This window comes from Micrasema longulum, unplaced genomic scaffold (genome assembly GCF_059751315.1).
Source record: "Micrasema longulum isolate JH-2025_06_02 unplaced genomic scaffold, ASM5975131v1 h1tg000846l, whole genome shotgun sequence".
NCBI lineage: Eukaryota > Metazoa > Arthropoda > Insecta > Trichoptera > Brachycentridae > Micrasema > Micrasema longulum.
The window spans coordinates 237,197-252,419 of NW_028278038.1; the positions used below are offsets into that span (position 1 = coordinate 237,197).

Consider the following 15,223-nt stretch of genomic DNA (forward strand, 5'->3'; position numbering starts at 1 on the left):
TAGATTCCACCGTGTTGCAGTCAGCAATAGATACCTTTAATGTCATTTTTGTCGTGTGTCGTGCCAACAGCCACGTTAAGTTAAATTTAAGCACGTCGTCTTTATGTTACATGGGATCGCCCAAAAATAATTATATCGATAACAGTTTTCGTGAAAATTTACTCAAATATTTAAACTATCATTACGATCATTGAATCGCTACGGTTCTTTAGAAATAGTAAATAAACGAGGAAGTTAAAAAAACTACATCTATGAAAACCTTTTTTCGACAGTTGCAAAGTATATCATTTATAATTATTCTTGCCCAGCACATTTTTCTAAGTGCCCTTATGCTGGTTTAAATAATGTGCACGAAAGGGCTGCGGGTCACACCCGCCAGTTTTGTAAGTAGCAATGCAACGCGCTCTCGGAGTAAATCGCTACTCTTTTTTCCGATTTCACTAACGCCGCGCCGCCTGCTTTTTATGATAACCTGGTATATCCATTTTTAGCCGGGGCTCGATTTTATGAATTCTTTAACCCAAAATTAACCACCATTTTATAATCATGATTAATTTTTATTTTAAGTTTTCCTAAATTGGATTTTGATTTTGGCTCTGTATCTATACAAAAAAAATAATTTAATCAATAAATAAACATGAAAATATAAAAAAAATTAAGAGAATAATTAATATCTAGCAAATATAGAGAAATGATAGAGATGTTTTTTTAAGACCTTTTTGGGCATTAATGATCCACTTTAATCATCATTTAGTAAAATAATTTTCTACTTAGATCTGTAAAAAAACAATTCAGCATTTATTTTGATTTATTTATTTTATATATATGGCCTTAGATAGTTTTATGAAGAGACATATTCTTTAACCTTTTTTTTTTACATTATAAACAATGATAAATAATTAAAATAATGTGATCTCACCCGTGCCGATAACACTTAACAATATACTTTTATATATATTTTTACATTTGAGAATATATTATATTAGACTTAATATACAAAGAGAAATAACAAAATGTTTAGACTGTTTTAAACACAAAATATTTATGTACATATTTCACTTATGTTTATCTTTATCATTTATAAAAAAAAAACAAATATAAAATATAAAATATGCATTTTTGGAGCAGGTGATTCAAAATTGGTTTGGCCGAATGCGACAATTCATTTGTCTTCTACCCAGCTTTACTTTACATTTTTTCATGGCATGTTTGAATATTTTCTCGTTGCTAATCGTTTTAATGGACAGTGGAAGTAGGTTAAAGATTTTAATAGCAAACTACTTAAAATCACTTTATCCGAAAATGGTAATAATTTGTATTTGTTTAAGTTGTCTTTGTGTTGAGGATCAAGTCATTATATTATTTGTATGTGTTGTATTGTTGAGGTTATGTCTTTTGTTTGAGTAAAAATAAATGTACATAAACTGAACAACAAGAACATAAAACCATGAAATAAAGACAAACAAGGGCTAAAAAATAATGATCTACAATATATTCAAAAACCCGATCAACATATAAAACTTTGAGCTCAATCATACCAATTCATCTTTATCCTACACTATTTTAGTGGCGGTGAGATAAAAAAAAAGTAAGATCTATTCCAAAAAAAATCAAGTTGAGTGACGAATTAACTAAACTACCAGGTGGAATCATCTCCCATCCACTATCAAATAGTTATTCTGTTTAAATCACGTCTGAGGAAAATACGGATAGTTGGAATTTTACTGTATTCTAATTTGTTTTGAATCTTGAAATAGTGTAAACAAAAACATATTTTTATTTGTGCTATAAAATAACATTAAACATAATTTTATTAATAAGAGTGATTAACACAAAGTCTTAACTTAAACCTCTTTTTAACTCTTACGTGGCGGTGGTGCAACACGAATCTACGTATAATGCAAGACTTGATATATTTAGTTTATTTATTTTAATGATAAGGTGGTATTTTCCGAAATCTTCAAGTGCGCATTTTCACATCGGATTAAGAAAGTAAAATTTGAACGCCTGTGCTGGATTTTAATACAAAAATATTTATCCTTCCAATGCGAAGAAAAATTAAAAAAATTAAAGTGATGCCAATACCTCAATAAATCTGTTATACTGTATGAGAAAGAGCACGAAAATAGAATAGAGGAAGATAGAGACGCTATTCTGTGGCCGTTGCTAGTGTAAGAGATACAAAAACAAAAAATGAAATTCATCCAATCAATTGGTTAGCAGAAGTACACGTCAGTTAAATGTCCGGCGTTTTATCATTTTTCTTTTATTTTGCAAAAACACTGTTTGATTCTATTACATTTTTTTTTTATTACAGAAAAAGATGTATTCAACAGTATGATCATGAAATTCAGAATATTTTGTCTTTTGTTTAAGGTAACATGATATTACATCACCGCGATCATAGATTTTTTTTAGCATAGGCTTGTAAGAGTGAAACCAACCAACTCGTTTATTTATGCTTCGTTTTTTAAGATTATTATTTATTTCGACGGCTTACGCCTTCAAAAAAGTATAAAATAATATTGAAAAACAATTATAATTAAACAAAACACCTGAACACAATATGAAAAATATAGAAACATGAATCAAAATCAGCAGAAAATGTGGAAATAGTAAAGAAAAATGAAATAAAAAATTATAACATAGGTATGCAGCAAATTAATAATAAATAAAGGGTTTAAATAAAAAAGTATTGAAGTAAGAGAGGTGATGTATTATAGCATAAACAGTTAAATAAGTATAACACTTAGTACATTTTTAAAATTAAGAGAAGAAGTGATTAGAAAGTAATGATTTTAATTGGTATAAATATAAATTAAATAAGTCTTAGTTTCCATGTTTGTTTGCTAATATGGAAAAGGTGAGTATTTGGCATAGTTTGAACTATGCAAATGAACAGCAAAATAAGTATCTTTTCTCGTCTCACGTTGTCTTACATAAAAATTAACATATGTCATACTCTTTTTTAATATTAAATCTTACCTTGCGGCTAATAGTCTCAGGTAGAACTTGTTCTTTTTGATCTCAAGGTTCCTTGAAGGATAACATGGGTCCTTAGTTACTTTCCGTTAGGTATTATTGCAAAATTCTAATAAAATACTGAATTTCTTGCTTGGTTGTGAACAACGGTGGGAAAAGACAGAATAAAGTGGTTCATTTCAAGTTTATTTATTACAAATCAGTAAAATATAGTTTTACAGACAACGGACATATATGTTTCTCAAAATGTTCAACAATTATTTATGAGGAACTTAATTATAGTAAACAGGATTAATAATAATTGGAGCAGAGATCTCTCCTAGTAAGAATTAAAATTGAAAATAGCCCATTATTAAAAGGATTCGAAATTAACCTACAATGTGATTACTTCTAAGTGTCCTAGAACCGAAAATAATTTGGGCAGCGGTTCCCCGTAATGAGGATAAAGATTTGAATAATCCTGTGTATCCATTAGTTCACTGTAGTATTATATTAGGAGTCACTAATTTTCGAAGTATATTTCCACCAACCTTTATGAAGAGACGCACGCGAGGTACTCACATAATCCTCTGAGAGATTCGAACCATTCTATATTATTTTACTTGAGAAGGAAGTACTAGGAACACCAGCGATTACGAAGGATCCTAGAAATGGCGTCCTGTGTCGATTTGCCATTGAGGAGAAAAACTGCTGAGTCACGCCTCTGCAGGATGAATCAAGGAAAATGTCGACAACTCAGGTTCAAGGGCGAGATTCCGGGGTAACCTGACTCTCCATACTACAAAAAAATGTATTTCTTTACAAACGGCTCGAGAAAGTAAGTTAAAAAAAAAACAACAGTTCCGTGCTGTATACTGTACTTACTAAATGGAGATTTGTTAGTTGTTACGTGGTGTATAAGGCTAAACAGCCGTCATAATGGATTCTAGCTTAAAATGATCATACGTATCCGATCTGTGGACAATAACGAAAAATTACAAATTTGTATAAGCGAAACAAGTTGACTTATATATTCGAAAGTTGTTGAAGACTTACCGGAAGCTGGTTTAATTAGAATACAAGTTTTTTTTGGGCACAGCTCAACATGGTGCATAGGGAATTATACCAAAACTCCCATAGTTATTTGCGAGGGAAAACTGGCCTAGCGCGGCGTGGACACTGCTCGCGAACCAGATTGCAACTGGCTGGCTCGCCAGCGCGAGTGCTACGGCCCTACGTTCAAAAAACTAGTGTGGTGGGAGGTATCACGTGACCGCCGGGGAATGACCGCTGTCGGGTAAAATGTTTATTTACGCGATTGATTTGTTTTCTATATTCAATTTTACTTTTAAACTATAACGGTTCTGATTATCTTATAGGTATAATTATTTTTGTCGCGGGACGCGACACTCCACTTATGGTACGAGGAAAAAAAAAATTTAAAAAAAAATTTTTTGTAGCGATTTGGTTAAGGTTCGAATCGTGTTTGGAATGTGTAGTACTCTCGTGCGCACCTGTACATGTAGGGAAAGAAGGCAAAGGTTGTCAACACCGGTATACACAAGTTATATAACTACTTATTTTCTAAACATTCTTATCCTAGTTGTACCTATCTATTGTTTAAACATGAAAAGGCAAAAACACCAACGGAAGGAGAATTTGCAATTTGCGTACACAGAGCATGTATACTATTTTTCAAACAAGTTGACACTTAACGTGTTTATATACAATATTTACAGGACCGCCTAAAAAGTACATTTAATACGGCTTGTCTAGTCCAGTTGAATTCGGCTAACTTTCAACAATCACTAGGGCCTATTGACTACTACACTGTGGTGAAGTCAAGATTATGAAGACAAGGTTAGAGGTATAAGACCTGACCACTCTCCGTACATTTGGGATAAAAAAAAATTCCTGTAACAACTCAAGAACGTTAATGAGACTGAGACATTGGAATAACACAAAAATTACAAAACGAGAATCGCCTTATCCTTCTTCCAACCTTTCGACAGGGGTTTTTTTTTTCTTTTCTCTACTAAGATGTACACAATGTTAAAAAGGAGAAGATCATATTTTTGCGCTTAGTTCACCTCTCAGTAGAACACAGCACATTTCAAGTAGCTTAAAAAAGGACGTAATTGGCGTTACTTGGCTCATTTCGCATGAGGCCGTCTATAATTTCTTTTAAAGTGCCGGTCGTGCGATGCACCTTACACCAAGAAATCCTGAGTTTCAAACTCACAAAAGGGTCGTCACCACTATCCTACTATGGTCTCCAAGACCATAGTATAGTAATATATTAACAATCATAGGGTTACAAGAGGAATTATGGATTCTATATTTATCAGCTCTAAAGAGGAGGGCTGATAACGTGAATCAAGCATTATTAACACAAGTGAGGTAGGTATTTCCATTAGGTATTTTTCTTTTAATCCATTGGTCCGTGGGAAGATGTCAGGATGTACTTGGCACGGAACATTATTTCATTCAAAGTGAGGGGGTGACAGGGAGACAACATACACACACTTAATATTCGTCATCAAGCACTGGCCGATCTCGCATACAGGGGTAAGGGGAATATACATTTTCATTCGTACTTTGGGATACATTACTAACATTCCCGTGACAGTTCACCGGTACAGGACAGTAGTAAATGGAAGATGGATGACCAGGTGGCAAATACCGTAACCTAGACAATAAGAACATTGAGGGTGGGTGGTCAGTTTACCAGTCCCAGCTTCTTGGTTTCTCTGGCGTTTCAGAGGACACCGTTTGACAAATTTTTATAAACCTAGTCCCGGTTTCCTGGCATCTCTGGCGTTTCAGAGGACACCGTTCGACAAATTTTTATAAACCTAGTCCCGGTTTCCTGGCATCTCTGGCGTTTCAGAGGACACCGTTCGACAAATTTTTATAAACCTAGTCCCGGTTTCCTGGCATCTCTGGCGTCCCAGAAAACACCCCTTGACAAATTTTTACAAACCTAGTCCCGGTTTCAGCGTACGTGACAGTTCACGCACACCTGATAGCTTCAAGGTGTTATCAAAGCATAGTTTCAAAAATCGGTTTCTTCCCTGCTGTGGTCGGTCTCGGTATCTATACGCGCGACAAAAGTTTGAAGTGGGTATGAGCTTATGGACACGACGATGGTAATTACAAGTTGGTATAGCAAAAATCAGGGGAAAAACGAAGAAACCTCACTCTTTGGTTACGTAAGATTCGTACTTACAGGTCAAAGAGTTCACACCTGTCAAGGGCTATTAGGGTAACTTTCTAACAGCTGTATTCTAGGCCACCTTGACATGGCTACAATTATTGAGTACACTAAGTGTTCTCACGTCTCTAGTTAGTCAGATTTACGTTGGCAAGTGTGTTGGCCCAAAGAATAGCGAATGGAAGGGAAAATGACTAACAAGGAGGACTCATCGCCTCTTTATTAAGGAAGGTTCTTACTTCCTGGCTAAAAGGGATTCGAACGCCAGCCACGAACTTGAGTTTCTCAAAACACCAAGTTTTATTCGGGACCGTCGTGGCACGGCAAATCTTATTAAGATTACGGCATAGCAGAACGTGGTTCAAAGCCTCTGATACGAACTGCCTTGGACAGGGTTTTAGTGTTTGCGGAGTTCACCCGAGGAATTATTTCCATTTTGCAGCTGTTGTTTACAAATTTATTTATTTTTAACAAAACGGCGAGGATAAATTAAGAACAACTGGCGAGTGACCCGGAAGGAAGAAGAAAATGAGCATTCGTTGAACTTGTTAAATTAGTGTAGGCCGAATCCGAAAAGGAATAATAAAAAAAATTACTTCTGGAAAAAATACTATTTGTAAAATTTTAATCAGGACTGACTCGCTTGTGACCGGTAGTACTATATTTCATAATTTTACCTATTAAGACGCGGAGATTTATGTTTTTGCAAATTCTTTTTCCCTATTGGTCATAAACATGGAAAATACAATGTTGCTTTTTAACAAACTCTAGGGAAAATCGTTATAATTCTGTTCACCGCTATCACCAACAAGCAAGGAATTCGAATAGATAAAATAGTGATTTTACTTTTAATTTGTTAGTTCAGAGTAACTGGTAACTTGCCACACGCATGGGCGCCAAATGTCGTACTCTTTTTTAATATTAAATCTTACCTTGCGGCTAATAGTCTCAGGTAGAACTTGTTCTTTTTGATCTCAAGGTTCCTTGAAGGATAACATGGGTCCTTAGTTACTTTCCGTTAGGTATTATTGCAAAATTCTAATGAAATACTGAATTTCTTGCTTGGTTGTGAACAACGGTGGGAAAAGACAGAATAAAGTGGTTCATTTCAAGTTTATTTATTACAAATCAGTAAAATATAGTTTTACAAACAACGGACATACATGTTTCTCAAAATGTTCAACAATTATTTATGAGGAACTTAATTATAGTAAACAGGATTAATAATAATTGGAGCAGAGATCTCTCCTAGTAAGAATTAAAATTGAAAATAGCCCATTATTAAAAGGATTCGAAATTAACCTACAATGTGATTACTTCTAAGTGTCCTAGAACCGAAAATAATTTGGGCAGCGGTTCCCCGTAATGAGGATAAAGATTTGAATAATCCTGTGTATCTATTAGTTCACTGTAGTATTATATTAGGAGTCACTAATTTTCGAAGTATATTTCCACCAACCTTTATGAAGAGACGCACGCGAGGTACTCACATAATCCTCTGAGAGATTCGAACCATTCTATATTATTTTACTTGAGAAGGAAGTACTAGGAACACCAGCGATTACGAAGGATCCTAGAAATGGCGTCCTGTGTCGATTTGCCATTGAGGAGAAAAACTGCTGAGTCACGCCTCTGCAGGATGAATCAAGGAAAATGTCGACAACTCAGGTTCAAGGGCGAGATTCCGGGGTAACCTGACTCTCCATACTACAAAAAAATGTATTTCTTTACAAACGGCTCGAGAAAGTAAGTTAAAAAAAAAACAACAGTTCCGTGCTGTATACTGTACTTACTAAATGGAGATTTGTTAGTTGTTACGTGGTGTATAAGGCTAAACAGCCGTCATAATGGATTCTAGCTTAAAATGATCATACGTATCCGATCTGTGGACAATAACGAAAAATTACAAATTTGTATAAGCGAAACAAGTTGACTTATATATTCGAAAGTTGTTGAAGACTTACCGGAAGCTGGTTTAATTAGAATACAAGTTTTTTTTGGGCACAGCTCAACATGGTGCATAGGGAATTATACCAAAACTCCCATAGTTATTTGCGAGGGAAAACTGGCCTAGCGCGGCGTGGACACTGCTCGCGAACCAGATTGCAACTGGCTGGCTCGCCAGCGCGAGTGCTACGGCCCTACGTTCAAAAAACTAGTGTGGTGGGAGGTATCACGTGACCGCCGGGGAATGACCGCTGTCGGGTAAAGTGTTTATTTACGCGATTGATTTGTTTTCTATATTCAATTTTACTTTTAAACTATAACGGTTCTGATTATCTTATAGGTATAATTATTTTTGTCGCGGGACGCGACACATAATTAAAAAGTTCAGGACTGTCAAGAACATTATTTAATATCTTTAAAAGCAGCAATAAACCTGAAATTTCCCTCCTATCACTAAAACATATTAATTTTAACTACTTCATTAAACATTTATAGTTTATTTATTTATATTCTTATGATTTTTCAAAACTCTGATCGATGGTTGAAACATCGCATGTTAGTCACCATTTTTATTATTTTTATTATTCAAGTTACCAAAGAATTTTTACTCATACATCTATAAAAAAATTAAAAACTCCCAAGGGTAAAAGTACCTTACTATCACTTTTATATAAAATAATAAATACATACAAAAACATAGCATAGGTGATGCAGTTAAACTAGGCAAATAAGTATATACTTTAATTAATATCATTTTGTCTATTCATTACACATTTATTAAAAATAAAATAAACATGACAATCTGCGTAACTTTTGCAACAGTATTTTTTGTGGGGAAAAAAGTTGATATGGCAATTTAAAAAATAATTAACTACAACTTATTTATTCTTGCGAAAGCGCAACACTCTAATAAAATGTAGTATTTCAATCATTAAGAATAATTAGGGTGTCACCACTTTTGACACGTCACGTTATTTTATAATAATAGCAATATAAAAAACAGTTTTGCGTGACGTTTCTTGTAAATTTAAATACGCAAAGTTAATGGCTCACTGCAAGTATGTAAATGGCCAAATAAATTATAAAGCTTTAATAAACGCTATAAACGAATATTAAACAATAAAGTTATGTTAACATCGCTTTGTTTTTTTAACGTTTTAAGATAACATTGAAATTATAATATTAAAAACCGTTATTTTCGCATTTTTCATATTTTAAAACGTGTATATTAAAGTTTTGTACCCACATCGTACGTGTGGAAAGATTAAAAGTGTTAACCGCTTGAGTGGGTGCAAATTTGAGCCACAAAATACAATTGCATGCAGTCCGATGTCTCTCTTTGATTAAATTTATATTCCGAGAAGTTCTCTGATTCCCATAAATAAAAAAAAATACATTTTCAAATTAAATGTCCGTTATTTTAAGTGAGTTTAAATAAAACGTTTATGTTAGCAATTGTGGTGCCCCAGAAATAGGTACCACCAACTGTCGAGCATAAATAACCAACAAGACATGTTAGAAAAACAAAAGATCAGTGACGTAGACAAGCATACAAAACCACCGACGCACTAATCGCTGTTTCTTTTCTACCTCTGCAGCCCGCCACCTATTACCATGATCCAAGATCTACGTCTTCCGAAATTATTGTCAACCGCGTAGTATAAAATATTCATATAATATTAACTTCAGTGTTCTATATTATTTGAATTTATTTCAACAGAGAGGGAAAACATTTTTGAGAAGGGAATATGGAAGTCTAGGCATTTACAGGGCTTTTGACCTATCATTGGGTGGTTTAAGTGGCCACTTTACGCACTGTGTAACATTCACCATTCTGCCCATGTTTGAACATCCACATTTCCTCAACTCTTCCATCTGTTGACTTTTGTGAAGTAAAAGAGCTGAAACCTTTATCACGTGGGTGAGATTCATCCGGCTTAACCAAATCAATTTGCACAAACAACCTCTCTGTTGAAATAAATTTAAATATGCATAACTCTCTAGGGAGGAAATCCAGCAAGTCTGCAAGCATTTGGACATAATCAAACATTGTTTCTATATTATAAGTTGAATATTCTAAAACATATCTCGTTCATTAAATTGTATTTTATTTTTGCTTTAATAAATTGTGTTCAAAACTCATGTAAGTACCGTACCGACATATTTTTGTTTATAAAGTTTGGATCAACCTTTTGAAGAGCAAAGTGAGGACCACGCGTGAGATGTTGGATGTAGGACTTCAGTCGACTTCCTACGCCACATTTTAGCCTGCAGTGCAGGAATAAAAACATCTCCTCGTAACGTATACACGCTGGTCAACCTCCCAACAGTGACAATAGTAGAGTCGACAATTGGTAACCAACACAACTGGTGACCCCGACAATAGGCCACTAGACACAGTCATAGTTATAACGAAATGTTACTCGTTTTTTAAGTCTTAAAAAAAACACCTTGTTTGTTTTTCTTCTTCTTTTAAATGCTTAAAGTTTCGTTTTAAATGTTAAAAGTATATGCCTAATTATTCGCTCCCCGTCATGTTTTACAAAACTTTTTTAAAGAAAAAAATGTTGTTGCGTTTTTGTCAAAATAAAAGTGTTAGTTGCTTTGAAAAAGAAAAAGCTTTAAATTTTCTGATTTTGACGAAAACGCAACAATCACAGAAAACATTGAAAAATAAAGCTTTTATGGTGCACATAACCTCAAGCGTACATTTTTTATAATGAGAAAGTTCAGTGGTTTTAAAAAAAAAAAAATATTTGTTAATAGACTGTTAAACTAAGTCAATTTTTTTTATTCAATTTTTATATATCGTATTATCGGCGCTACGATTTTTTAAAAGTTTTGTATTTCTGAAATAACTCCGCGTGTAACGTCAGAGGTTCATTTACGCTTATTTTCATTCAGTTTTTCTCATTGGTCCAGAAGCGACAAGCAGACCGGAAATCTTCCAAAGCTCTTAGATTATAGGTTGATTCACATGAACCAGTGACGTCATTTAAAGTAGTGCGGTTTTATCAAAATATTTATTATTATTTTTTCTGTACATTTTCCTGAAACTTTTCCGTACAATTTAATGCTCTAATTTTTACCCCGCGTAAGAAAACATTTTTTTTATCCAATTTCCCGTAAGGCTGAAGTTCTTAATTAGTAAACTGTTTACTATTACGCAGAAATTTGAAAAGCGGAAAGGTTTTAAGAAGAGAAATAATACTCCACTGGCTTATAGGGCCGCCCATACGGACAAAAACCATTCCTTGTTTTTTAACTACAAAGTTAGCTCCAGTTTACAGAAATACAATGAACCGTATGTGTTCAGATCAAGTATTGCAAGTGCAAACTTAAAGTGTCTGTTACTCGTTTGTTGTTAAACTCAAAACCAAACCAGACAATTGAAATGCTTTTGTTCTTTGCAATAGAAATAAAAAGCTTCTACTAAATGTTATTCAAAATTTGTATGACTTTTCTTTGTCTACCGGTTTCGAGACGTACCCGTCTCTTTGTCAGGGCATCAATTAAACCAACATGCAAACCAACACGCAAAACCCACTATACACCTTCACCACAGTTGTTGCACAAAAATATAAAACCATCAAGACATGCATTTCAATAAGCACATGCACTGATTAGGACAAACATGCACTGACTAAATAATGAAAATATTCTATGTTGTTTGAAAAATAGTTGAAAAAAGATAGAGGGTATGAGGGAGGGGATGAGCTTAATAGGTTTGATAGGGGGAATATTACAGTGGAACATCGTATCAAGGACTATATTGAAAGTTCGTTTGATCATTGATCAAATGAACATTATTTTTTAAAGCTTTCCTATTGTGAAAAATTTCCATATTATTTACTTTTAACCCTTTATTATTTATATGTAAGATTTACACTCCTGTATTTTTATTCAAGCCATGATTTTAATAAATTAGGTGATTTGTGAATTCAGAGAAATAATTATTATGAAGACACCTCATAAAATGTTCTTTAGCACGAACATCAACATTTCTTGATGTTTTTCCAACGTAAACTCAAGGATAAGAGTTGCATTTTAATTTCAACGTAAGCTCAAGGATAAGAGTTGCATTTTAATTGGTAAACTGATGTATTTAACTATTTCTCTAATAACTTTGAATATTTTCGTACTTTAATCAGTGCATGTTTGTCCTTATCAGTGCATGTGCTTATTAGAATGCATGTCGTGTTGGTTTTATATTTTTGTGCAACAACTGTGGTGAAGGTGTATAGTGGGTTTTGCATATTGGTTTGCTTGTTGGTTTAATTGATGTCCTGGCGAAGAGACGAGTACGTCTCGAAACCGGTAAACATAAAAAAGTTGGTAAGTGGTTAAATACAAATATTTAATAACATTCATTTAAATGTTTGACATAAACTTAAATAATATTTTATCAAAGAGCTTCTTATTAAAATAATCAAAGTTGGATTTATAATCAAGAAATTTCCTGTAAAAAAAACACCTTTGTATCAACGAATTCAGTTTATTAAAATTAATTTTGCAAAGCAAACATGCATTCCTTACCCCTTGAAAATTGTATAAAAAAATCAGAATTATATGAACTTACCTACTACATTGAGCAAAATGAAATGGCTCATTTTTGGTTCAGTACTAACTTGACACTCATACTGTCCGGCATCTCTAGCTTGGACATATTTCACCTAAAATAATAAAACAGTATGTATACATATTTGAAAAAACTCAACACCTCCACCCATCATCACTACCACCACCCCTCAAATAAAAAATCCTCTCATATTAGCTGCTTTCAATAAAAAAACACGAAAAAACGTATTTTCAATATTATGTTTTTAATATTTTAATAAAGAACATTGAATGTAAAAATGCGATTTCTCAAACAAATTTAAAAAGTGTTTCGAGGTGCCGCATTCCGATAGTAAAACTACAATTTGTTTGTATAATCTATAGTAGAATCAATTGAATAATTAAACAATCACCATATTCCATGTCCGCCCCCTAGTTGGAGCATATGGTGTACACAAAGAGCCTCCATGCATCTCTTTGCCAACTCCTGTGCGTCCTCTCAGTGCAGATTTGCGTCCCGCAGTTCTTACATAAACTGCCTACGAATAGTTAGGAGGGCACGTCCAGGACGACAAGAACCTGTTGTTAGGGAGGGCTCTCAGGAGGTATCCGCAGTAATTATTTAAACACTTTATATACATTATACAGTTTACAAACCTATGCATAAGGGCGGGCATATTGCCTTAAGGCAATTTCTTCTTACCTACCCAAACCATTTTATTTGAGAAAATCAGTGGTATATGAACACACTGTTGGTTTATTAATAATTTCTTTATAGAACAAAATATTGATAAAAATATTTATTTTTTCAGAAGTATAAGACTAGTCAATTGTATCGCATCCGTTTGATGATAGTTGTCAGAAGTTTGTTTGAATTTAAAAAAAACTTTCTTACTTCATATAACATTATAAAAAGTCAACTTTTGTTTTGATGTAATATATATTTGGAATACCCAAAACGACAAATTCATATGAATATCAAACATACACAATTTGGCCGTTTTTATTTAATTTATTTTGAATATGATACTTTTGTAACATGACGTTCTAAGTTATTATTTTATCTTCCGAAAGTTTTATGAAAATATTTTTGCAGTTTTCCATTTTCTGCAGTGAAAAGAGAAGACTGTTCAGCTAAACACGTGTTCAGTTAAGTAAAGTTGCACGTGCTTTATCCAGTCCTCATCGTACTGCTTACGTCATCTGTAGCTGGAAACTTCCAAGACTCAAAAAAGGTGTCTTATATTACAACTTCCAGAAAAAAAATAAAGCTGACATAATTGTTACGGCTATTGAATTAAAGTACTTTAAGTACATTTAAATATAATTATTTAATAGAAAAAAAGTTAAAACATATGTATTCTTTAATTCTAACACCGTTATAGGATTCTTGAAATAACCGGATTTATACAAATTCTTGTAAATGCATAAACAACTTGGAAATTTTTTTTCGAATTATTTTGAAATAGCCATTTTATGTATTTTTCTGTAGAACATGATTGAAAAAAAATATTTCGTCAACCGATTATGAATTTTTAATCATCATTTAGCTAACGCGATTTTTATTAAATTTACAAATGTCTTGTGATTAATATAAAACTATTAATTAATCATTAACAAATTACAACAGTGATGGATAATACCTTAAATAAGAGAAAATCGAATTTTAAGCATTTACAAGGCTCATTACCTGTATTAAATAATCAATAAAGTATTCATTTAAAACAACAATACAAAATTTCATTTAAATTATTTATTGACAATTCTTGATGAAATTCCATTGTAATGATGTAATAACTTATATTTCCATATAAGTTATTAATTTTAAAAAATACTTGGTACACTTCCACTTATTTATTTTGACCAATACAAAAGATCTTTTTACTTTTTTTTTTCTCGTTCAGTTTTAAAACAACGCAAGCTTTTTTATCAAGGTATACTAAACTTAAGCATTCTATCCTATTTTTAAATAAAATTTAACCAAGGGTGACAAAGGAAATTCTTTAGTGATAATGAATTAAATACTATAATACGAAAGTTCAAGATTTCTTATCAAACAATTTCACAAAAAAAGAGATTTTACGAATATATACAAAGACAATATAAAAAATGCAGAAAGAGACTCAAAAAGGGACTTTTATCAAATGTTAAAATAAAATAAAAAATTACTTTCCTCTAATCCAATGTCCCATAAATTATATGGGTTATTAAAAATTTACATTGAAAATAATCCGATTCGTCCAGCAGTATCATGTTATAATGCCCCTTTAGTCAAACTTGTATCAAATTTAATTAATAATTCAAACGTTTTTATGTCAAGTACACAATTAAAAATTGCTTTTAACTAATTGATATACTCAAGGATATGGAAATTACAAATAATACGAAATTAATCATTTTCGACGTTGGTTTGCCTGCTATTTGCTTGGAAAACTACTCTTGATTAATAAAAAGGTACCTAGGTGCTTGTTTGTGATTAAATTTCAAAACTAAAAATTGTTGATATTCAAATATTGAATTTAAGTAGGTACGTAGGTACTTATT

The 15,223-nt window shown here is 32.7% G+C and overlaps 1 protein-coding gene across 1 annotated transcript in view; it reads right to left on the reverse strand.

The window, feature by feature from the left end:
* The window catches only part of LOC148278668 (neurotrimin-like), a 99,145-nt gene that overhangs the window by 21,692 nt on the left and 62,230 nt on the right, over positions 1-15,223 (reverse strand). The window contains exon 5 of the mRNA XM_088231043.1: positions 12,702-12,795. Within this exon, the coding sequence (XP_088087169.1) occupies positions 12,702-12,795 (94 nt within the window). The remainder of the gene's footprint in view (positions 1-12,701; positions 12,796-15,223) is intronic.